The sequence below is a fragment of the Epinephelus lanceolatus genome, chromosome 8 (assembly GCF_041903045.1).
Source record: "Epinephelus lanceolatus isolate andai-2023 chromosome 8, ASM4190304v1, whole genome shotgun sequence".
In the NCBI taxonomy this organism is placed as follows: Eukaryota; Metazoa; Chordata; class Actinopteri; order Perciformes; family Serranidae; genus Epinephelus; species Epinephelus lanceolatus.
The window spans coordinates 16,909,243-16,934,344 of NC_135741.1; the positions used below are offsets into that span (position 1 = coordinate 16,909,243).

The 25,102-nt window shown below is 44.7% G+C and overlaps 1 protein-coding gene across 2 annotated transcripts; it reads left to right on the forward strand.

Annotated features, from left to right (window-relative positions):
• The first annotated feature begins 171 nt into the window (after nucleotides 1–171).
• Nucleotides 172–19,916, forward strand: brpf1 (bromodomain and PHD finger containing, 1). Of its 2 annotated transcripts, none has more exons than XM_033629113.2 (16): nucleotides 172–310; nucleotides 1,595–2,382; nucleotides 2,753–2,942; nucleotides 3,042–3,329; nucleotides 4,017–4,534; nucleotides 4,641–4,830; nucleotides 4,926–5,057; nucleotides 7,937–8,065; nucleotides 9,270–9,675; nucleotides 11,985–12,293; nucleotides 12,391–12,669; nucleotides 12,755–12,902; nucleotides 14,980–15,113; nucleotides 17,542–17,657; nucleotides 17,754–17,908; nucleotides 19,189–19,916. In XM_033629113.2, the coding sequence occupies exons 2-16, from the start codon at nucleotides 1,640–1,642 to the stop codon at nucleotides 19,370–19,372; spliced, it is 3,921 nt and encodes a 1,306-aa protein (XP_033485004.1). In that variant the 5' UTR covers nucleotides 172–310; nucleotides 1,595–1,639; the 3' UTR covers nucleotides 19,373–19,916. The 2 variants fall into 2 exon arrangements, with proteins under 2 accessions (XP_033485004.1, XP_078026056.1); XM_078169930.1 differs by lacking the exon at nucleotides 172–310 and adding an exon at nucleotides 880–1,019.
• Nucleotides 19,917–25,102: the final 5,186 nt, after the last annotated feature.

A 25,102-nucleotide genomic window follows, 5' to 3' on the forward strand; every position in this document is an offset into this window, starting at 1 on the left:
CGCGAATACGGGTTTTATTTTATCCCCCGAAGCAAAGAAATAGACCCCGCTTTGTGTGGCGAATGTGTCAACCCGCGTCTGCGGCGTAACGTTACAGCAACGGTTGCCCCTTTTGTTCAACCGAGTTCCTGAATTATTCCCAACACAATGAAATGATCGGGATATTGTACTGTTTTATAAACACATTTCACTGTACCTGCGCGTCCTGTGAGCCTCACCTGGGATTTTCTAATGAATTAAAAATCGATCTGCAGCCCGTCCGATCTGCTGTGAGGTTTCCGAAGCACGCAGTCTTGAGGAACGTGGAGTAGTAAGTGTTTATAACGTTAGTCCAGATCTGTAGCGTTTAACGGTTGGAGGCTGGTTTGGTGGGAAATAGAGTCACATTTTGGCAATTAAACTGTAAATAAGGGTGTAATTTTTGTGGTAATTTCAGTATCCAACCTTAACCCACCGTACCCTGAAAACACGAAGTAGTAGAGCCCTGATGCAGAAGCATGTCTGGCTATTTTCCTCGCATTGCTCAATATTTCACAGCTATCTCACCACAGATAATGATAGTTAATTGTTTTATCGACTGTAGCTATTTATTAAAGTCATAAACCAGACCCCACATGCTGCAGTGTGTGTGTGTGTGTGTGTGTGTGTGTGTGTGTGTGGCACCCTCATGAAATCAGATGTACTGTCATTTTGCTGCTCAGTATCAGAGATCCACAGGGTGAGGTCATTGGAGGGAAACACTGTAGATGGCTGAATGGTCAGATAAGTTACAGTCAGGCTACAGTGTATGAAACTTCAATCACTCGTGTGTGTTATCTGTCGTTAATTATGATAAAACACCTCGCAGCGTTGAAGTAACACCCCTCTTTGTGTGGCTAACGCCTGCCCCTGTGTTACAGCTACACTTCAGCTCGCGAATTAAACTAACCTACTTATCGTTACCGAGCTGAATGAAACACCGAGCGTGGATTAAAATGAATTAACGGAAGCTAGCTGTGGCTACTGTGTCACGTTAACCCGTGAGTAGTGTGTGTATTCTGTGTAGCTTTGCTGTTCGCACACTGAGCTGGTGTTGTTGTTTGCTAGCCGCAGTTAGCTTGCAGGCTAACAGCGTCAGGCTGCAATGTTTCATTGTTTGGGAGGGAAGCATCAGCAAACATGCTAAAGCTAACGTTAGCTCGGTTAGGAAGCACTATGGTTAATTTTTGGAGACTGAATAGTGGCTAGTGCTGAGGTGTTTTACTGAGGACTCATGGGCTGTAAACAAGCTTGGAGTTACTGTCAACTAGCCTCACTGTTGTGCCGTTTGCTTCACTGCATGTTAACCGGACATAAGTGCAGCTAGCAGGGAACAGAAGCAAAAATATTGACCTAACTTGCACCTGTTACTGGGAAACTAAACACAACAATTTGTTTCCTACTGGGAGTGAGGGACATGGTCACGTGACTGCACCATAACAGGTGCACAGTGCAGGCACTACTTGTCTAGACTGGTGTCTGCTGCCACAGTTAAGTGACAGTAGCCACTGTGTAAGTAATGTATTGTAATTAAATCTCTGGAATTGATCCTCCCTTCCTGTCCCCCCTCTTTCAGATGTAAACTGGAGCAGCATCTGTCCCAGCAGTGGCTGTTGGCACAATGGGGCTGGACTTTGACGTGAAGACGTTCTGCCACAACCTGCGGGCCACCAAGCCCCCTTACGAGTGCCCTGTGGAGAGTTGCAGGAAGGTCTACAAGAGCTACAGCGGCATTGAGTATCACCTTTACCACTATGACCACGACAACCCAACTCCTGCACAGGCTGTGCCACAGAAGAAGAGAAAGGGACGACCTCCTCGTGCCTCATTGGCAGGGTCAGGGGATACGGACGATGGTGGAGGTAACGGAGGTGGAGGGCAGGGACATGGGGGGAACACACCTGGTAGCCCGAACCGCTCGGATCACTCTCACTCCCCGGGCAGAGAGACAATGACCTATGCTCAGGCACAGCGCATGGTGGAGCTGGAGATTCAAGGACGCATCCACCGCATTAGCATTTTTGAGAACATTGATGTGGTGTCAGAGGAAGACAGTGATGCAGAGGATGCTCCACCATCTGGTACTGGTGGCAGTGGCGGAGGGGTGTGTAACGGTAGTGATGGCGGAGCTGGAGGCAGCGAGGTGGGAGGTAGTGGCAAGGACCGGCCAGATATCCCATCTTCTAATGGGGGCAAATCCACCCCAAAGTCTGGGAAGCATAAGAGCAAAGAAAAGAAGAAGGACGGCTCATCTCATCATCACAGCACTCAGTCTGGGCCTGCAGTCAAGCTCCCTGAGGCGGTGTTCAGGGAACTGGACCAAGAGAGACCTGATGCCCCTCCTCGGCCATCTTCTTACTATAGGTAATAACCTGGTTATTAAAAAACATAGCAGGCATAAGAATGAGAAGCAGGATTGTTGTCAAATACATGGCAGGCATTTTTAAAGACAATTTACAATGGGGTGCATGCATAGAAGAGTGAGAATATTTCTTCACAGGAAATAGATTTGGTGAGTGATTAATAAGTGAAACACCCATTCACACAGTCACCAGTTTGTGTCATCTATCAGGAAATTCTTTGACCTCAGATTCCACGAAAACGTTCTGTCATTATTTCCTCTTTCTGCAGAAAGTTGCAGGTGCTGCCGAACCTAAACTCCCAAATCATTACACTTCTTCTCTACCTATGTATTATTATGTAATAATATCATCTGTCCAACTTTGGTGTGCAGGTATATCGATAAATCTGTAGAGGAGCTGGATGAGGAAGTAGAGTACGACATTGATGAGGAAGACTACATTTGGCTTGACATCATGAACGACAAGCGGCGGCGCGACGGTGTGACGCCCATCCCTCAGGAGGTCTTTGAGTACCTCATGGACCGCTTAGAGAAGGAGTCGTACTTTGAGAGCCACAACAAGGTAGCTGAACTTGGAAGCTGACGGAAAATAATCTTTGAACACTAACACATAAATAGAACGTGTCCAACTCAGATCTCTCCTTATCCTCTTTTCCTCCAGGCTGACCCCAGCACCCTAATCGATGAAGACGCTGTCTGCTGCATCTGCAACGATGGAGAGTGTCAGAACAGCAATGTGATCCTGTTCTGCGACATGTGTAACCTGGCAGTGCACCAAGAGTGCTATGGTGTGCCCTACATCCCAGAGGGCCAGTGGTTGTGTCGCCGCTGCCTGCAGTCGCCAAGTAGAGCTGTGGACTGTGCTCTCTGTCCCAACAAGGGCGGCGCTTTCAAACAGACGGATGATGCACGGTGGGCGCACGTGGTGTGTGCCCTTTGGATCCCAGAGGTAAATCCACACACCACTACATGCACTGTTAATCAGTCAGAGGCAGGCGTGTCACCAAGGAAACTAAGTGATGTACTGCTGTGGACAGAGGCAGCAAAAAATAAATAAGAGTGTAAGTGTATTGAGAATCTTTTCACCACTTTACCATGCCGCAGGCTGCCCTTTCAGTGGAAGGAAGCTGCTATGGCCTCATTCTGCTGCTCTGCTGCCTCGATCAGTTAGTTTGTGTTATTGTGTAACTTTGGTGAATTTTATATAACACTTTTAAACACCAAAGTCACAAAATAATAAACAAAATAACTGATGGAGGCAGCGGTAGAGCTGCAGCTCTTGTGTTGAGCAAGCTAAAATTACTGTTCCTCCCAGTGGAAGAAAGCAATATGAAGGCTTCAGTTCCCCGCCAAAAACTGATATTGATTTTTCTAGGTGGCTTAAATATGTTTTGCTGCTGCCTCGATCCACAGCAGTATATTTCTCAGCGTCCATGGCGGTACCTTGTAACTGCTTCTCCACACTAGGAGCATGCTGACTGACATCTGCTGTATGTAATACAGACTGTGGATATGAACCTCATACAACCCCACTTCAAAAAATCTGAACTATCCCTTTAATGCACAGTTAAGCATGGCTTCTTTAGTCTTGTTTTTACCATAACCGTTTTGTGTTTATTTTGCTGCCTCTCCTCAGGTCTGCTTCGCTAACACAGTCTTTCTGGAGCCCATCGACAGTATTGAACACATTCCTCCCGCGCGCTGGAAGCTCACCTGCTACATCTGCAAGCAGCGAGGTTCAGGAGCCTGCATCCAGTGTCACAAAGCCAACTGTTACACAGCCTTCCACGTCACCTGCGCCCAGCAGGCGGGCCTCTACATGAAAATGGAGCCTGTCAGAGAGACCGGGGCCAACGGCACCTCTTTCAGCGTCCGCAAGACGGCGTACTGCGACATCCACACACCCCCGGGATCTGCTCGACCTTTGGGGGGAGTGGGTGGCGCCAGCATGGGTTCGTCTCACAGCGAAGGAGAGCTGGAGGAGGACGACGAGCCCAGCATTGGCCACGATGACGACTCCAAGGGGTGGAGCTCTGAGCGAGCCAAGAGGGCGAAGGCCAAGTCCAGGCTGAAGATGAAAAGAGCGAGGAAGATCTTAGCTGAGAGGAGAGCTGCTGCGCCTGTAGTGTCTGTGCCCTGCATACCTCCCCATAGGTACGTGCACACTACATGTTTTACCTGTACTGTATGTGCTCCAATATGCATGTAAAACAGTTGACGTTTTTAAGGTAGAGTTAAATGAGTCTTTGTTTCCCTCCAGGTTGAGCAAAATCACCAGTAACCTGACGGTACCCAGGAAGAGCCAGTTCATGCAGCGGCTTCACAGCTACTGGACCCTGAAGAGGCAAAGTCGTAATGGCGTGCCTCTGCTGCGCCGGCTCCAAACCCACCTGCAGTCCCAACGGCATATTGACCCACTCCCACCACAACCTCAGTCCCAACTCCCTCCGGTGACCTGTGTGAATATTTACAAAAATGCCGCAACTGTGATTCTGTCCACGGCTCATTCAGTTGTCTAACATGTTTGTGCGTGTTGATGTTGCAGAGGGACAGCGAGGAGAAACAGTCGGCTTTAAAGGAGCAGCTGAAGGCATGGCAGAGACTGAGACATGACCTGGAGAGAGCCAGGCTGCTGGTGGAGCTCATCCGCAAGAGGGAAAAACTCAAAAGGGAGACGGTAAGACACAGATTAGTTTGTTTCTGTCGCAGATATCACAACACTGGCAATAGCACAATACTTTAACTACATAACGGTAAGTCAGTACTAAACTTACACAAAGCCAAATGGATGCTGTTCACCAAGGCTACTTATGCTGGGTCTCAAGTGTTCGTAGATCTGTGAGTAGATTTGCGCATAAAAACCTTAGTATTAAAAACCTACACCGGATTCATGAACGCTGCAGAAAACTCGTATTTGATCATAGGCACATGTGTATGTTCATGAATGCCAATCGATCGTAAATTGACAGCGCGCTCTTGCTAGTTAGCAATTGACATACATCCTCACCCATGAACAGCCAGTGGCCACCATATATGTAGCTGATAATTACTATGGATAGGTGCATCCTGTCAAGTTAGTTATTTAGTTATTTTAGGTGATGTGGGGTTGAGAAAAACATTTTATTATCTTCTGTTATTAGTGGTGTGACAGGGACAGGTGAATCAAAGGTCTGATGGAGGTAACAGGTGCCGTTAACACTGTTATAAGTACCAATGAAAATGGTTCAACATGAATCTCGATGCAAAAAAATCCACATAAAAGTGTGTTGTTTGCCTGAGAACAGCGTACGAGTCGAGCCCCTGCCCCTTCCTCTTCAGTATCCCTTGTGTCAGCTGGACGCAAATCAAGCGCCCTGCAGAGCAGCATCACGTCTTCCTCATCTGCCGTCATGGACAGCTACATAACCATAGTGCTTGCCGTGAGCCACGTCACTCTTTGTCTCTGTTGTGAAATTAAACCACTATTAAAACATCTCATCAGTCTAATGTAGGCAATAACACACTGAAGATGGTCTGGCGTAAAACCACACCATCTCCCTCCAACTCTGGCAGATTCGGGTTCACCAGCTGTCCGGTGTGAGCAGAGACAGATGCCGCAATGCTTTCCCACATCCACCAGTCTTCTAAGACCAAAACTCAATTTGAAATAATGTTTATGTCTCCCACGTCGCATCTCTGATAATTAAATCAAACAAAAATGACATGCAGTTTGGGGCTGCGCTGCGTAAAGATGGCAGAGGAGTTGTTATTTTATTCATGCGGAGAACAGCGTTTTCAAGTTTTGTATTAAGTAGATTTAAATAACTCATTCAAGTTTTCTCTTGTCATAACTTACATGATGTATTATGAACATATCAGAGCACAACAAGAATTAAAATTGTAATTTTTAATAATGACAAGCAACATTTACATGTAATATTTTATTTACACAGGCACTATGAGCAGTCAGAAGCAGGTATAGATTTTGCCAGTACCTATGAAAAGATTGGAGCTACTAACATATATATGAATGCAGAAATACATTTCCATTTCCCTCTGTGAACAGTTTACACACAAATTCGTCCTGCTCACGTTTCATGAATGAGACCCGCTGATTCTTTCAATATTCATTTTGCAAACGGCACATCTACAGAGAGAGTCCCGCAGTATAAATACCTTGGTATCTGGCTGGACGACAGTCTTAATTTTAAGCACCATATTGAAATTCTGACTGCCAAAGTGAGGACAGTACTTGGCTTCCTGCACAGAAAGAAGAACTGTTTTCCTTTTGTACGTAGAAATAGAACTGTAGAATCTGTATTTTTATCCGTTCTGGATTATGGGGATGTTTTATACAGAAAAGCTGCTGCGTCTACACTAATATCACTGGATGCTGTCTATCACTCAGCCCTCAGGTTCATAACAGGTGATTCTTACAGCACCCATCACTGTCACCTTTACAGAAAGGTTGGCTGGCCACATTTGGCTGAGACGGGAACACCATTGGTCTTTGTTCATTTATAAAACATTGATGCAGATGCTTCCACCCTATATTTCATCCCTTTAGCTCTGACCTCACATAATCGTGGTACTCACTCACAGAATAGGTTGTTGCTTCACGTTCCCTTAATCAGAACTGAACTAGGAAGAATGTCATTCTCTTACAATGCTCCTTATACATGGAATAATGTGTGAAAACCTTAAACCTAGACACTCTGCTGCCCTTATGGTTGTCTAAATTCCTTATTTCTGATCTTGTTTTAATTGAGTGTAAATGCTTTGAACTATTCATCTGTACCTTAACATGTTTATCATCTTGTATTTCTACTTTTAGTGAGCATTTATTGCTATTGTTTGTTTTTTGTATTTTTTAATTTCTGTTTTAATTGATATGCATGTTGGGCCTTTGTCTGTTTATTGATTGTTTTTAATGTCTGTGTTCATGCTCGGCATCGTTGAAAATGAGGGTCTCCCTCAACTCGTTTCTTGAGTCTTAAGTAAAGGTTCGAATGAATGAATGTTTTTCCCAGTGAGATATAAACGATAGTTGTTGGTGCGCAAGTCTTCTCTATAATTTAGACTTGCTTTGGTACAGGCAATGATACACCATCTCCATAATTAGATAAAAGACTGTTTATACGATCCAAAAGCCATTTCAGCTGTTTCAGTAATATGTTTTCTATTTTTCTCCGTCCTTGCACTCTTAATTTATTTCAGTTTTTCTCAGAGGTTTATAATTTGCTTGTTGTGGTCTTGGTGGCGTGGAAGTGTTAAGTGCTTTGGTGGAGCGCTGACATCATTAGGAATCAGCTGCGAAAAAGCAATGCATTCATTAGCTGTTTTTTTTTTCCAGTCTACATGAGAGCACACACACCAGTTCACGATTAATCAATCCACCAAGAAATATAAAATCTCTACACTTTCCTTCTGCATTGGCAGCTTAGTGCAATCATATACGGGTGTGTGGGTACATGCATACATTTAAAACACACACACAAAGTTCTCACTGCACAGATTTATCAATGTTTGTTTACTCACTCAGCAGGTGTACATTGTTTAAAAACTGTGTGTTTTCAGATTAAAGTGCAGCAGATGGCGCTGGAGATGCAGCTGACGCCCTTCCTGGTGCTGTTGAGGAGTACGTTAGAACAGTTACAGGAGAGAGACACTAACAACTTTTTCACTGAGCCTGTACCGCTGGCAGAGGTAAGTGCACACACAGTCACACACACTCAGGAGGTTTGCATACTCACTTCAGCTATGTGTCCAGTGGCATTTTCGAAATCTGATCACATTGCCACATTTATATTTGTCTCTTCCTTGGCTATGCTATTTATTTGTATAATACCCTGGGTCAGTGTCTTTGATACAACTCTTTAATTACAAATATGAGGGATCCTTGCCAAAAATGTTAGTGTGTTAATTTAGAAAACAAAATTACAGTATTGGTCAGGCTCTGATCCCAACCTGTGAGGCACATAGGGCTGGGCGATATGGACAAAAATTCATATCTCTGTATTTTCACATCCATTTTCAGTTGCAAGTCAAAGCCACATTTTAGATGTCACACACACTTTTATAAAAACAGACTGTGATCAAAATAAAATGCAAAGACAGGGATTTTTTTCCCTGTTTGAAAATAAACAGCTGCACAAGTTGTTAATAAAAAAATAAAATAAAATAAGTAGCAGGGCTGTACATTAACTTTTTGCACATAGCACTGGAGCTACAGAGGTTTAAAGGTTTGCAGCACAGGACACAAAACTATAACATGAGTATAAAGGTGTCAAGTAGGCCTAAATCCATTGTAGGTTGGAACAAATGAAAATCTTTAGAGGGGAGTTAAAAAGTGCTATACTGCACGTGTGCTCACAGATTGATTTAGAATAGCATGTGAAACATATAGACCGATGTCACACTGTAGACTAATTAACAGACATTAAACAGAGGAGTGGCAATGTGTCTCTCTGAGTGTTGCTGCGGAACTTGTGAGTGTGTGAGTTGGGTGGAGTGTGTGAGAGAGGAGAGATGAACACTGGTGTGGCTTTTCAGAAGAACAGCGTTATGCAGCTTCACCCTGTATCGATAAAAAGGGTGTTGTCTAGATCTATATCTTGCGTGAAAATATACCGACATATTGCACATAGCTGTTATATCGCCCAGCCCTAATAGCACATTTCAGCAACAAGGCATTTCAGAGTGCTCAACGTAAAACATCAAAAACATGGAGACAAAGTACAGTTCAAAAGAGTCATTAAAGAGCCAAGAGAATAGAAAATAAAAACAAGATAAAATAAAATTACGTATTTTACACACTCACATCAACACTGAAAGTTCACTGTACGTAAACAAGAGTTTATTAGAACGTGTGTGTCATTCCTCTACCTGATCTCTACCCTCTACCTTCCAGGTGCCAGACTACCTGGACCACATCGACACTCCAATGGACTTCCAGACCATGTGGACCCTGCTGGAGTCCCATCGCTACCTCACCTTCGAGGCCTTTGAGGCCGACTTTGGCCTCATCGTCAACAACTGCCTCAAGTATAACGCCAAGGACACGGTCTTCTACCGCGCCGCCCTCCGGCTCAGGGAGATGGGCGGGGCCGTCATGAGAACCGCCAGGCGGCAAGCTGAACGGATAGGCTTTGACTATGAGGCCGGCTTGCACCTCCCACGAGAGCCGAGCCCGGACAGCCAGCGCGACCAGGAGAGAGACAGGGAGAGGGAACGGGAACGGGAGCGAGAGCGGGAGCGAGAACGAGAGCGAGACAGGGAGAGGGAACGAGACCGGCCTTTGTCCTCGAATGAAGATGGTAAGTGAGTTTCTTTCACTCTGGTTGGGAGGTTTGTGGCAGCCAAAGCAATTTGTTCTCTAACACCAAAGTGAAAAAAAAAATAGGTGAGAGGCAAAATATTTGAAATGATTTCTCTTTGGCAAAGAGAGTTTCTAGGTTGTGCAACCACATTTTGGTGGCCAATTGATACCTTGCGTTTGGAGACAAAACAGTATGTTCTAAAATTACACACTCGCTATTCAGGAACATTTGGCAGACTGGAAGCTCGATGAAAATTAATACTTCCTTAACACACAAATGTGAGTGAAATACTGGAGGTTGTGAGAGACATGGGAGGAGGATGGGTGGATGGCACAAAGGGATAGAGGGGCAGACCACGAGTCAGCACAGCAATTATAGAAAAGAAGTTGCTGGCAAGAAAATCTTTTGGCCTCAGGCAACCTAAGTCGGGCTTAGACTGCAGGAACTTTGGGCCACTTTATCCTCAATTCGCCCCTCCCATCAATCAGAGGAGAAATCCAGTCTGGGACCTTGGTCGGCACCGATGTTTGATCCATATTATCTGGTAATGTGAGAGGTTTACAGATCCAGTCTTAAACCTCATCAAGGCTGCCGTGACGATTTCAAACATGCTTGCTATTTCACATGATGAGGTGATGCATTCATGCTCCCTCTGGCTGATATGATAATCTTAATCTTAATAATATCCTGTCGCGTGTGATGCACCGTTATTTTCAAGTCTTGTCATGCGTGCATGTTTTAGATTACAGAGAAAAACATATTTGAAGATTCTCCTCATGTGCATGATGCAACCCGGCTCAACAATGCTCAATAAATATCCATAAAAAAGAAAATAATTCAAGTAAAAGCAAAATCTGAGACATAAAACAGTGCAGAAGTTAAAAAACTGTGTCAGGCACAAATATAGGACCCACTGATGGTCCTGGTCCTGGTGATGTGCTGGTCAGTTTTTACCACCCTCTATAGAGTCTTAGGCGAAAGGGCAATGGAACTGCCATACAGTACCAGGCAGGATGCAGCCGGTCAGTACACTCAGTGTACCTGTAGAAGTTGCAGAGTATGACCCATTGAATGTCCTCAGCCTGCAGAGGAAGAGGAGCTGCTGTCTTGCGGTTTTGGTGTCAGAGCGGTGAGTCCAGGGGTCTCATTTATAAACACTAGGTACGCACAAAGCAAAGCCTGAAGAAAGCGTACACCACTTCCCAAGGAAAAGTTGTGATCTATAAAAACTCTGACCCATGCTCACGAACATTTTGGCAATGCAATGCAGATGATGAGGTGGAGGCCTGATTGTAGAAACTATTTCCTTTTTGGCTTTTGTCTGTACGTACATTCTATGCATTGTTTTATAAATGACACCCCTGGTCAGGTCCTTACTGATATGAACCCCAAGAAACCTGAAGCTGTTGACTCTCGCCACTGTTGTCCCATTGATGGAAATGGGGGTCTACTATCAAATGCTTAGTTTTCTGGACTTTGAGATGGAGGTTGTTGTCTTGGCACCAGGATGCCACGCCTCTGACTTCCTCTGTGTAGGTCTTCTTGTTGCCGATCAGGCAGATGGCTGTCGTCTTGTCAGAAAACGTGATCACAGTGTTGGAGCTTTGTGTGGTCACGCAGTTTTTCGGAACAGGGAGTACAAGACAGGGTTGAGCACACAGCCCTGGGAAGGTTCAGTGCCGAGAGTCAGAGTGGAGGATGTGGTGGTGCCTGTCTGGATAGGCTCAAAGGGCTGTGTCTAGTTCCAGGTCGTTGAGCTTGATGGCTAGGTTGGGGGGCACCAACCTTACCTGCAGTGGTGCTAAATGCTGAACTCTAGTCGATGAACAGCATTCTCACATGTGTACCTCTGGTCCAGGTGTGAGAGGGCAGTATGGAGGGCTAAGGTGATGGCATTGTCTGTAGATCTATTTGGCCCGTATGCAAACAGAAGTGTCAGGAAGAAAAGGGGTGATGAAGGATTTGACTAACTGCTCTGAGCACTTCATGATGGTGGAGGTGAGTTCTGGGTGGTAGTCTTTCAGGCAGAGGGCTTTGGTCCTTTTGACATGAGTCATGAGTCTAGTGGGGATCAAGTTTAAAAAGAAGGGAAAGGTTGTCGGGATATACAACAGTTTATCTTTCTACAAACAGTATGTGGAGTAAGAGGCCTAAAACAAATATACTGCAGAGTAAGAAAAGAGTTTTGGCACAGTACTGCCTCTTGACCAATAGGTGGCGCATGACAATCATTCAGTTTCAAACTTCCTTTCTCTCTGTCTGTCTCTGAAGATGTTTAACAGCCTCTGTATCCCTGCCTCTCACAGATCTGCTCCTGCCAGAGAACAGGCGACGGCTTCCACTGGAGGAGCAGCTGCATTACCTGCAGGCACGTCTCGATGAGGTCAGCTCGGGAAAGCACAGCATTGGCCAGTCTCGTAGAGCCAAAGCTCTGAGAAAAGAGATCAGTGTCATCAAGAGGAAGCTTGCGCACCAGCGAGAGGGAGGCTCCGGTATGGGGGGTCGGGAGTCTGTGGGAGGAGGAGAGCGGGGCTCCTCCCTGCCCCATCACCCGTCCTCGTCAGGACACCACGATGAGGGGGGAGAAAGCAGCAGCCAGGAGATTGGTGGGAAAGGTGTGGGTAGGAAGATGTACAGTATGCACGAAAATGATGATAGCCTTTAAAGTGACATCATAGACATTTGCTTGACTTTCTCTCTCGCCCCCTCAAGATCTGAGCGTGTCTTCGTCCGCCCTGGCTCCAGAGGTGGGCCGTCGCACATCTGTCCTCTTCTCCAAAAAGAACCAAAAAATGGCCGGACCCCCCAAAAGGCCGGGGCGCCCCCCTAAGAACCGGGATGCTGGCTACGCTGGGGCGGGGTTGAGCCAAAGCCCCATCGGTCCCCCTCAGCTGCCCCTGCTGTCACCAAGCAGACAGAGGAAGAGGCCTCGCAGCCCCCGCAGCAGCTCCAGCTCTGACAGCGACAGTGATAACGACGACCTGCTCCCAGGTACAGTAGATCGCAAGGCATAATAAACCCCAACATACATTTTTTGAGTCACACACACTGACTTCACTCTTTCTGTTTTCATCAGGTTTGCCGAGTAACGGTTTCGATGGAGGAAACCAGCCAGTGACGGAGAGTTTCCGTGTTTACAGAAGTGAGTCTCGTCTCCCTCGTTCCAGCTCAGACTCTGAGTCCACAACCAGCAGCAGCAGCAGTGCAGCGTCTGACAGGACCAGGTGAGTAGTGCACACATATCATTTCATTGTTCGAATGTACAACACAGTGTGAGTGACTCCTAGCACTCTGTCAGCCCTATTTCCACGTTACAGGCAGCTCTTTCAAGCAAACAAGCTCAGATTAACCCAGACAGACAGAGTAAGCGATTATCAGGTGGCACATTCACCATACCAACTTTATTAGGTGGATTTATGTCAGAGCAGTGGTTCTGTAAAGTCCTGTCGACACCAAAAGATTCAATACGACTTGAAACTTGTGACTACTTAAAATGCGCCGGTCTACAACATTCTGAAAACCTCCTAGTTTCCACCATTGCGACCAGATGAGTCGGTGTGTCGCCTCGACAGCTACAACACTCTTGTTTTTGAGTTTTTTGAGTACGTGGGTGTGACATATGCACAAACAGCCAGCAGCAGTGACCCACTGCCCGACGCAACACACGGACTCTGACAGATGTGTCAACAGCCGCAGGGATATAAACGAGACAGACTTGGACTCGGCACTGACAGAGGGCTGTTGTCAGAGAATGTAATGGCAAGCGAATACGCCGCCTGTTGACAGTTAGTAACTGACTTGACCAGCCAACTTTGCTACAAGCATATTGGCTGTTGAAACAGGCAACGAGTTTTACGTTCCAAAACCAGCCACTGCAGGTGACGCCATCAGCTGGCTTGAGTCGAGCGGAGACGGTCGTCCCTGCTGCAGCTTTTCTCTGCACCATTCTTAAAAGGTTTTGTCTCACTGCGGATTTTTCGTCTGAACTGGGCTTAAGCCTGTTGAGGAGTTGACTTGAAATTTCTTTATTAACGGGATAAACCCCTTGAGATGCGACATCTCGTTTGCGAGGGGGTCCCCTCGGGTTCTTCTGCCAGTGACTCTCTGGCGTTTTGTCATGTTGCTAGGTCACCACACCTGGTCGCTGGTCAATAAAGCGCCGTTTCCATTGAGTTCAGTTCAGTTTCATTTGTAATCTGAGGAGAAAAAAAAACTTCACTGGGCCAACAGCCGGCAACTTTTAAGGTGGAACGTTTACTTGTAATGTTACTTAATGAGTTGAGACTTAACCACGTGAATCCATCAGCACACCTTAAATTTGAATATGACAACTTTGTCTATTACTTTCTTCCAACGTTTAAGAATATATATATAGATCAATTTCAACTGGGTTATGTGAACTGCGTATATTCTAATCCTCTGAGAAAAAAAAAAGCATCGCCGAGCATTTTTCCTGTGGAGTCCAGCCGGCTGAGCTTGCCTTAGAAGGACTAAATGCACAAATCTACTATTTTTAAATATCCCATTGAGAGAGACTCTCACTGCAGCCTGTCTTATTTTGTTCTGAAAATGTTGGCATGTGGCCTCGTTCTGTGGACGATAAACGAGGTGCAGATGTTCCATCTACAGTGAGTGCTAGCTGGAGCAGTGATTGACAACGACCCCGCCCACATTTCAGGGTACTGTTTGTGGTGGAAACGCTAGGGTCTAGGTACCATGTCTGAAGGGTTACTTCTGGTTTCAAAGGTGCCATACCGAAAGTGTTTGGTGAACGCGGCTTAAGAAACAGTTCCAGCATGCAACTCCTGTAAAATGGCAACTCGTCATTTTCTCATGATTGTTTACATACAGATTATGAAACCAATATACAGAGTTCTAATTACTGAGCTTTTAAGGCGCTGGTAGGTATTTTCAACAACTCTGACGTGAGCTCAGCTGATTTCTCCTGTGACTCACGATTTCTTCATGCTACACTAAGATACTTTACAGTTAATGGACAGATAGAAGATGTCAAACTCTTCCTTTGAAGTGGCTACAGATGATGCTGATATGTAATGTTGCAGTGTCAGCTTACCAGGTGTTACTGATTTTAGCAGCGCTAAACAGATAGCAGTATAAAACCACAAGAAATGAGCTCATCAGAATCCTCTTGTTTACCACAACAGTCAGCGTATCAACTACTGAAGCGTGGTTAGCTGTATTTTGTGCCAACCTCAGTAGTTTTCCTCTTTGACCTGTCAGATTGTAAAAGTGTCATAAAGTTCAACAGATCCTCATAGCCCTGTCTCTCTTCTCTCCCAGTACGACCCCGTCGAAGCAGGGCAGAGGAAAGGCGTCCTTCTCCCGCTCTGCCTTCCAGGAGGACAGCAGCGAGGAGACGTCGGGCACCGAAAATGATTCCTACTCAGTCGGAGGATCGCGGAGCGTTTCACATTGTAAGCACGCTTTCACATCGTCAAACCCTCCACCCCACCCACACTCACACACAGGCATCCATGTGTCAGCGCATACACAGTTAGTTTCTATTTATGTCGACAGGCATTGTCTTCTCAGAATGAATTGAATATTAATGTAGCGGAAAGTTCAGTAGAGGCACGCTGCAGTATCTTAGTGTCTGTCCCAATCTCGTTATTAATCTCAGGTGATGTGACTCAGTGAGGAAACATTAGTAATGACGTTGTCACGATTCTGGTTTAGTCTTATTCACCAATCGAAGTGATATAAATAACTTGACATTTCTTAAAGGTTGATCTCTGACTTCTGTTTATTGCATTTGCCTAGAGCCCAATTTAAGGAAATGAAACATTGAATTTCCTTTTTTTTTCTTTACACTTTCATTCAATCCACGCTAAGAGAAATAAAACTTCCCATTTATTCCACCAAATAGATATAAGCGATAGCACATAACTGGTCCTTATGGTATAAAACATCCTAACAAAAGTGCAGCATTTCTGCAAAGTGACACCGTGGAAAGATATTATAATATGCAGTGACAGGACATGGCTACTTATTTGTTTACCTGTGGTTTATGAAGTCCTTCCACTTTCGGTGTCCCCCATGGGATGTTATTTATGAAAAAATATCTACAGTAGTTAATGAAGCGAGACAAGTCATTTTTTGATCCTGTTTGATTTTTGTCATGAATTACACATATGTTTTGACAATTTAAAATATAATTCAGCAAATCAAAAAAGTACTGTTTAGTTTGATGTAAAATCCCTCAATGAATATATCCCTTGACTCGCACAATGTAGTCACCCAAACCAGCTAGCTATCTTAATAACTAAGCCATGGTATACACACAAATATTACGCTATCTTACCTGATGTTTTTATCCAGTGACTCCTGATCTGTTTATAAGCCAGTAAGCGAAAGACCTAGGGCTGCCCCCAACTAAGAATTTTCCTAGTCGACCAATAGTCGTCCTCATGTTTACGATAATAATTCAGTAATTAAATGATATATTTTGGGCAGGGCAACACAATGGTTTGAGTTGAAGGTGTGAGAAAGAACAGTATCAGTAACATTGTTAACACTGTGCTACATTACAGAGAAATACAAAACTGCACTAATGAACCTTCATTAATATAGGCCTATATTTTATCTACAAGTGCACGTCACACACTGAGCGAGCCGCCTGTTAATAACGCTGTCGGCAAAGCAGTAATGATTGTGCTAAGTGGCTAATGGGCATGTAGCTACTTCCATGTTTCAGATGATACGTCATGTTTGTAGTCGACCAATGAAGATGAGTTTACATATCACCTTGGGTTCGTCTTTCACCTTCTCAAAATGATCCCACACTTTGGATTTCCTGCCCGACATGTTATTAACCGCAGGTACCAGCTCTGGAAATTAGGGGCCGTACACATGCCACGTCTTTAACTGCCTGGAAACGTGAGGTCAGGCGCTGGGCACTACTCTTGTGCCTTTTCTGTGCCAGCTGTAAGAGCGCGACGGCAGCCATCATCTAAGGTTACTAAGCAACCTTAGCAAGCATCGTATAGCCTGTTTACCTGAAATCCTGAGTGCAGACCGGATCCTCTTCCAGGAGCTGTTTATAAGTGTGCAGGCCTATCGTCCATGGGAAAGATGTAAAGCTCTGGGTAGCCCTGCACTAACATGATCAACTTCTCCGTATTTATCAGACTGAATATTTACAGAAGAAGGGAAAGATATCTGTCGGCTATGATTGGTTTGTAACGTGACTCCTGTCTGACTGCTGAGCATGGCCACTTCCTGTGTCTGTCCTTTCACATTAAATTCCCACATGGTCCAGTCATACAGGTTTTGATTTATTTTGACAAGGCCCGGCTCCTAATAGAGTTTCAGAACAGTACATCCAGCTATGAAACACACAGGCATCGTAGCTTTAGTGAGAGACCCAATTATGTCACCCATGCAACTCGTGTTGTCAAATTACATATGAACTATGACTTTCTTGACTTGTGCATACTTTTCCCATGGTGGTCCACTGAAAGGGAGGGACGTCACTTCTCTATTGTTTGCTTCAAATATTCAAAAGCCCAAAGCTACTGAAAGTTAAAGCTGAGAATCACTCGTGAGCAGCGTAGGTGCACAGAAAACATTATCAACATTAGACGTAGGCATGGCAGCTGCTGTTGTTTATTTTCTATAGATTTGAGAGGAAATTCATAAATGATGAAAACAAAATGCAGATAGATAGATCAGTTTTCACCATGAGTTAAATTTTCTAACTCAAGTGCCGACCAAGATCATTTGTTTTGGCACCCAACCCAGCTCTCGTCCAATCTTGTTGGAACTAGAGCTTCACATTTCACAGGAAAAGGGTGTATCTTGATGTTGCACAATGGTGACTCTCCTCCTGTTCCTTCCTGTCAGTGGTTCGAGGTCGGGCCAGGTCAGGATGCTGGATGACCTCTGATGACTATTCTTCTCTGGAAGCTCTGGACCTGGTGTGGGCCAAGTGCAGAGGCTATCCTTCGTATCCTGCTCTGGTGAGACAGAAGCGGACACTGCAGATTGCAAAGACACAGTCAGGACAATGTGCAGGTTAATGACGGCATCTCTGACCTTCTTCTTGCCACCTGCAGATAATTGACCCCAAGATGCCTAGGGAGGGGGTGTTCCACCGGGGTGTCCCGATCCCTGTCCCCCCTTTGGATGTGCTGAAACTAGGGGAGCAGATGACCCAGGAGGCCAGGGAGCACCTGTTCCTGGTCCTCTTCTTTGACAACAAGAGAACATGGTCAGTGCATGCACTCGTTTCATCTCCGTTTTTCTCTTCTTTGTTTGTTCTCATTGACCGTCTATTTTTATTTCCCAAAATGATGAGTACAGTAAAACAGCAGACGCCAGCAAAGTAGGCTTCTGCTGTTACTGGATGTCTGCACACAAGTTAGTCCGAGGCAGTGGTTCAAAAGAAAACTGATCTCCTTTTCTGAAGTGCAAGACGGCAGAACGTTTAGCAGAAATAGGGCAAACGTGGTTTTTGAGAACAGAAGAGGACGGAAAAAAACAGGTCACCGCGTGCTTCGCAATCACATGCTCAATGTTTGCTTTTAAGTTTGAAGAAAAACAATGTTTGAGGAACATGATGACAGCAGTCACTCTTAACCGCCTTGATGATCCTGTTGAAAGGGCAGTCAGATGTTAAACCGCTTTCAGGTTGTGCTTTCTAAAGTGCCCAAAGTCACAAGTGCCAGGTGCCACATGAAATAATTCAGCCTGTAATACCTGCAGAGGAATTTTTATTATTTTGTTTTAGCTTTTGCTGCATGTTTCACTGTATATTAACGGGACATTTCAGCCCAAACTAAAAAATACTTAGGTTTCCTGTTACCCGTAGAGCTGTTTATCAGTCTAGATTGTTTTGATGTGAGTTGCCGAGATGGGGAGATATCAGCCGTAGAGATGTCTGCCTTCTCTCCAATATAATGGAACTGGATGGCACTGATTGTGGTGCTCAAAGTGCCAAAACATAGATGTGAAAAACAGCAATGTCTCTTTCCAGAAATCATGACCCAGTTACTCAAGATGTATCACAGACCTTGTTGTGAGCAGTTTCATGTAGGAACTATTTTCTTTCTATCGACCTACACCTGCCAACCGTATTGCCAAGCAGAAGGAAGTGTGCATCTACTCACGGATGAAAAGCTTGTGATAGTGTGAGATATAAAAATGAATGGTGTATACCTCAGCTGAGCTGTAACGTTAGTTAGCTCAATGGTGCTAGGTGAGCTAGCAGTAGATGCATATTTCCTTCTGCATGGTGATGCAGTTGGCGGGTGTAGTTTGGTAGAAAGAAAATAGTTCCTACATGAAACTGCTCACAACAAGGTCTGTGGATTATCTTGAGTAACAAGGTCATGATTTCTTGAAAGAGACATTGCTGTTGAGTTTTTCAAACTACAGGTAAGGAGAAAAAATGTATTTTTAATTTTGGGGGGAACTGTTCCTTTAAATGTGCTGTGACTCTATTTGATTGGAAATTATTTAACACTCCAGTGTGTGTTTGTGTGTATCCAGGCAGTGGCTGCCGCGCTCCAAGCTGGTGCCGCTCGGGGTGGACCAGGAGCTGGACAAGGAGAAGATGCTGGAGGGCAGGAAATCCAACATCCGCAAGTCAGTGCAGGTGGCCTACCACCGCGCCATGCAGCACCGCAGCAAGGTGCAGGGAGACCCCAGCAGCGAGACCAGTGACAGTGACTGAGCACACACACACAGACACACACCTTACGTCCATGCAGGTGTTGTGGAGTATACGTTTCTCTATTGAGAGCCCAGCCCTCCGTCACAGAACACAACAAACAGTGCCAGTAGCATAGAGTGGGGGAAGAAATCCACTACATCGGCCCCTGAGACACACACACACATCATGCACACTAAGCCGTATTTAATCTGACATGTAAAATATTGTATTTAAGAGAATTGAAAAAAATTGAATTAATAATGATGGAAAAATATGCTATGTTCAGAGTCACCAATCAAAGTGTTCCTCGTATGTGGTCGATATGTTTAATAACAAATGAGATGATGGTTTACAGAATCAGAAAACGAACACAGTGTTACACTATGATGCATACACAGCTCTGCCTCTCCCTGGCATCGTCACACGTGTCATTTTACATCTCAACAGGGAAATGCATGTAGTGTACATTAAGTGCACACGCTGGGTATGGCTGCGAAGGCCATCGCCCCGACACATCTTCACATCCGTCGCCCACCTCTTCAGAAAAAAACAAAAAAAAAACAGTCCTGGTGCTAGTGTCCAGTCATTTGTCAGCAGAGCACAAAGAGAGACTGTTGCAGCCTGAACCAACGTCAATGTTATTTATTCTGCCCACTCCTTCTTATCAAGGTCCACAAGCTCCTTTTATCATGGACTACTTCTAATCACTCCTGCTACACAAGACATCATTGTGTGGTCCTTTCTTTTTTTTTTTTTTTTTTTTTGTCTGTCACTCTGTGTTGATCATGTCTCCAGTTTTTACGGTTTTGTTAACATACGTCTGTCACACAGGCCGCTGGTTATGAATAATGAGGACTAAACTGAAACACATGATCGCCTCACTGTCTGTCTTAGTCTCAGGCTGATGGCTTTAGAACTTTTATATATACAGATTGCATAAAGATAGAAGTTTAATAAAAAATAATTGAGTTTTTTAAACTTGTGGGTTGCCTTGTGGTCACTGTGTGTCTGAGAGTGGACTGTGTTTGTTCACCCTGCAGGTTTTTGTCATGTGTAAGATGTCAAGTTCAGTTCAGATTCCTATCAGCTAATTACCTCTTTGCAAGGAAATTAAATATGACTGTTCAGGATAAGAGTTTCTTTGGAAGGATTGTAGACGCTGCAGGGAAAGGTTTTTATGGTGTTTGGCGGCTTAAATGGTCAAGTTAACTTCCTCTTTTATTATAACGTTAAACACTGAATGTGTCCTGACGCCTTGAAGCCTGACTCAACCACAGCCTTTTCTTCACCATACTTAAAGGAAATAAAGCTACAGTTGGCAACTTTTATGAAAATAACTTTCTGCCATATTTGCTGAAACTGTTAATAGATGCAGAAGTAAATGAGACAGAGACAGTGCACAACATGTCACACAAGGGGAAAACAAACAGCACCACATTATGCAACCAAGGGCTGAAATGCTAACAAAATGCCTGTAGCTGGCTAAAAACATAAGATTTCAATATGTCAAAGGATTATTTTAGCACCCTGTGTCTACCAGAGATGATAAGCTATATTGACAAACAATATTGTCTGGCTTTTTTAGGCCCAATCCCAAGACCCACCCCCCCTTGTTCACTACCCCTTAACCCTTGCCCACAACCCCTTGGCCCTTGAAATGAAGCAATGAGGGGTAGGGGTTGAAATCTTTCCCTAGGAAATGGGACACCACTCACTATGTCACCGCGTCAGTTACATTCACACATACGTAACTATTTTAAATAGGAAGCCGTGAGCCATGGACATTTCCAACCAGCATCTACAATGGATTCTCCAGTTGAGTTCATCGTACCGATTGCGTTTGCTGTATTCATCATGCTTCGTTTGATGAACGACAGACGATGAAATTATATGTACGACAGGGGACTTCTGCTAGCTAACAGCTAACATTACAAACACTGGCGTGTAATCGTAATGTCAAAAATTCGACAATTTTGCAGAACAGGACAGATGATAGACGCCAGATAGTGCGAGCTAGCTAGCTCGCTAACAAGCAACCTGACAACGGTAACATTAGCTAGCTGGCTAGCTTTCTGTTAACTCCAATCTAGACATCGTGAATAGCAATAAAAAATTGTTATACAATTCTCTACACAAATACAGTTATTCGAAAATGTTTTTACAAAAGTTTCATGTTTTATTTGCTAAATTATACGTACATATATGAACTTTTTTCCCCATCTCTTGCTCGGTAGCCATGGCGACGTCTACCCCTCACTGGCAATTCAGCATCTGAAATCCCTCGCTCTGAAGGGCTAGTTTCATACCCACTACCCCTCGTTATGCCCCCTACCCCTACACGCAAGAAGGAATTGGGACACCCCTACCCCTCGCGGGAACGTGCAGATCTAGGGGTAGGGCCAAGGGGTAGGGCTAAGGGGGGATATTGGGACGGGCCCTTAGTGTCCGCTCTCCTTACCTTGCTTATCTTTTACCCATTAAAGGGTTTTTTTGGGAGAGTTTTTCCCTTATCCGCTGTGAGGGTCCAAAGGACGGAGGGATGTCGTATGCTTTAAAGCCCTCTGAAATTGTGATTTGTGATATTGGGCTTTATAGATAAAATTGAAATTGAAATGATCCCATTGAAATGATCCCATTGAAGTGAAATACTATACTATTTGATCGAAACATCAGATAAAATCGTAATTTAATCAAACAAAGATCAAAATTAAGCCATGCATAGCTTAGTTAGCATCTACCTCTACAGTTTGTCTGGCCAAATTAGCGGAATGCTTACTGCACATGTAATGTTAGGTATACTGAGTGTCGGGATCCCACAGTGTTCCTGTGCTTCCTGCTATTGTCACGTCTTAATGTTGAAAAGGCTAATTTTTCGGTTTGACAACTTATAAGGAGGCACCGTCACACAGTATAAAGACAATGGAGAGTCCAGTGAGGTGGGACTTAAATGTGCTCTGTGTCTATATCCATCCATCCATTCATTTTCATCCTCTTATCTGGGGCCGGGTCGCGGAGGCAGCAGGCCAAGCAAAACATCCCAGATGTTCCTCTCCCCAGCAATGCTTTCCAGCTTCTCCTAGAGGACCCCAAGGCGTTCCCAGGCCAGATCAGATATGTAATCCCTCCAGCATGTGCTGGGTCTGCCGCAGGGCCTGCTATCAGTGGGACGTGTCCGGAACACCTCTAACCGGAGGCGCCAAGGAGGCATCCTGATCAGATGCCCGAACCACCTCAACTGACCTGTTTAGAAACGAAGAAGCAGCGGCTCTACTCCAAGCTCCCTACGGATGTCTGAGCTCCTTACCTTATCTCCAAGGCTGAGCCCAGCCACTCCAAGGAGGAAACTCATTTCGGCTGCTTGTCTCCGTCTCTATAGTCAGTGAAAAAATTCAGCTTCCTCTTCCCACTGCTTTTGCTTCTAACGGCATTTTCTAGAGTCAGGGAGACGTCCAGGAAGTAATAGACAGTGCAGGAACAGAATCGTGATTCATATTTGATCAGTGCTGCCTAGTTGCTGCGTTAGAAAATTCTCTGCTCTGATTGGTTGTTTTCTGTGATCCACAGTGGATTCTAGCAAATACCATTAAAAGCAACAGGGAATGGAAGGAGGACTTGAGTACGTAGGCCACTATACACCTTCAAGACTTGCCCTTATGGTGTCAGGAATCCCAAAGTTTTCAGAAACATAGTTTATGAGTGTTTAGCTGTTAAATATGAAAGTTTACTCCGCCTTTTAGGCTCAGTTGTGTCCAAAATGGCGGGTCACAAACATTCTCATTTTACAGCTAAACAGTACACTGAAATATGTTTCTGAAAACTTCTGGGGCGTAACAGAATCTTGATTTGTATTTGATCAGCACTGCCTAGTTTGACTGCAGTTCACGAGCAGTGACTGACAGCTGGGTTAGAGACTCCTCGGCTCTGATTCGTTGTTTTCGTTCAGGTGAAATAAAGCCATGAGAAGCGCTACAAGGAAGAAGACTATAACATGCCTGACAGTTAATGTAGTGTCCTTCACATCGGTTCTGCAGGTTTCTTAACCTTGTGCAATACTTCATGGTTTCTGGACTTACTGTACACTGGTCTCTTCTGTACACTGTACTACTGGTTGAACCAGTGTGAAGTGAGAAAGTGAGTCTATATACCATAAGGAAAACTGGTTCCACTGGTTGAGCAACTAACAAAAACACAAAGGCACGATTAATGTGCCTAGATTTTTTTTTGTCTAAGTTTTTTTGTTTCTGCAGAGGGTGCCAAACCTTGTGTGCTGTATGAATGCATTTTCAGGTCTGACTGTTTATACAATCGGTTGCTGTGTGAGCTCATCTGAGTGTGATGACAACTGACGTGAATTTCCTCTCCCCAAAGTTTTATCATTCTTTCCGAGCAAAGCCAAGATCCCCCACCCCAACTAGAACAACCCGCTCACCACAACATCTTGTCTTCAGAATTGCAGCCAAAATGACACCCCTCTGAGACGCTGTGTTTCCTGCCCTGAGCGGCGCTCTGCGAGTGGAAACAACTGATAAGCATCAGTCAGTGGTTTCGACACAATGCTTTTAACATGGGAGCCTATGACCTTATGGTGTTTTGGAAACCTGTTTTTTTTCTACCAAAGCCCTGTTTTATCTTTCCGTTTCAACTGTATCTACCAACATGCTGAATCCTCTCTGTAAACACACGATAATGCATGGGCTATCTGTGTGTGTTCAGTGTGGTTATAAGACCTCACGGATCAGATAATGTAGGTCATACCACAGCAGCTAATGAATCTAAACCAGCGCAGTCTTTTATGCGCTCATGTTATGTATCTTTATTGGCTGACAAGGCAAGTACAAGTAGATAATTCCACACAAATGCGTAGATGCAAATATAAAGAATGCAACTCATAGATGCAATGATGCCTCCAGTAACAACCTCAAAAGCAACAGATGCAATCTGCCATAAAATGCAAGGAAAATGAAGCAACTAGGGTTGTAGCAGGAAGTACTGTGACATTTCTCCCATAAACTGATGCAGAAAAGGCACAAATTGGTGGAAGAAAATTCACCAGAATGCAGGAAATGAAGTGTCTGACGCATAAGGTGAAGTAAACATCAAAGATGCTTTGCTACAAGCAAACCCTTCTGCATCATCAATAGGTATCTCAGAGTCAGAAGTGTTTCGGCCCTTAGCCTGTACGTCTCGCCTGAGTGGGGCAGTTGAAGACCGATTAGCCTTCACCGGCAGAAGGGTTCCAACTGTGGGCTCTCATCAACCACAACCATCTTGAGCTGGTCTCAGCTGCCAAGGCTATCTCACTGGTGGCTTTCTTCAGATGTTTGGGCTCCAGGTTGACCCTCTGGAGGAAACAGGGCATCAATGTTGCTAGGAACCGGCAGCAGCCAACGTCGATGGGAAAATGGTTGCGTGCCATCCTTTGTCGAGAGCTTCATCAATCAGATCCTGGTACTCTGCTTTCTTCAGTTGGTAACAGGTGGCTAGCCTGTCCTCCCAGGGCACAGTGAGTTCGACTACTAAGATGGTTTTTGTTCTCCTGGGTAGTAGAACCATGTCTGGCCGGATCGAGGTGAATGACAAGTTTCCTCTTTAGATCCACTTGCATCTTCTGGTCAGACGCTTGCTGCTAAAATTTGTTGTTGAAGGATCCGCAGACCTCCCGAGCTTTATGTGTGTCCCCCCAAATGTTGAGAATAAATAAACAACACCCTTTCTGTCAAACACTAGGATTTGCACACCTTAATTAAAGTC

What these genes read in the sequence shown, in the direction of transcription:
- brpf1 (XM_033629113.2), top strand. Translation starts at nt 1,640, where the DNA reads ATGGGGCTGGACTTTGACGTGAAGACGTTCTGCCACAACCTGCGGGCC. An exon ending in AAAAACTCAAAAGGGAGACG is followed by an intron (nt 5,058 to 7,936) that starts GTAAGACACAGA and finishes GTGTGTTTTCAG; the next exon opens with ATTAAAGTGCAGCAGATGGC. An exon ending in CCAGGAGATTGGTGGGAAAG is followed by an intron (nt 12,294 to 12,390) that starts GTGTGGGTAGGA and finishes CGCCCCCTCAAG; the next exon opens with ATCTGAGCGTGTCTTCGTCC.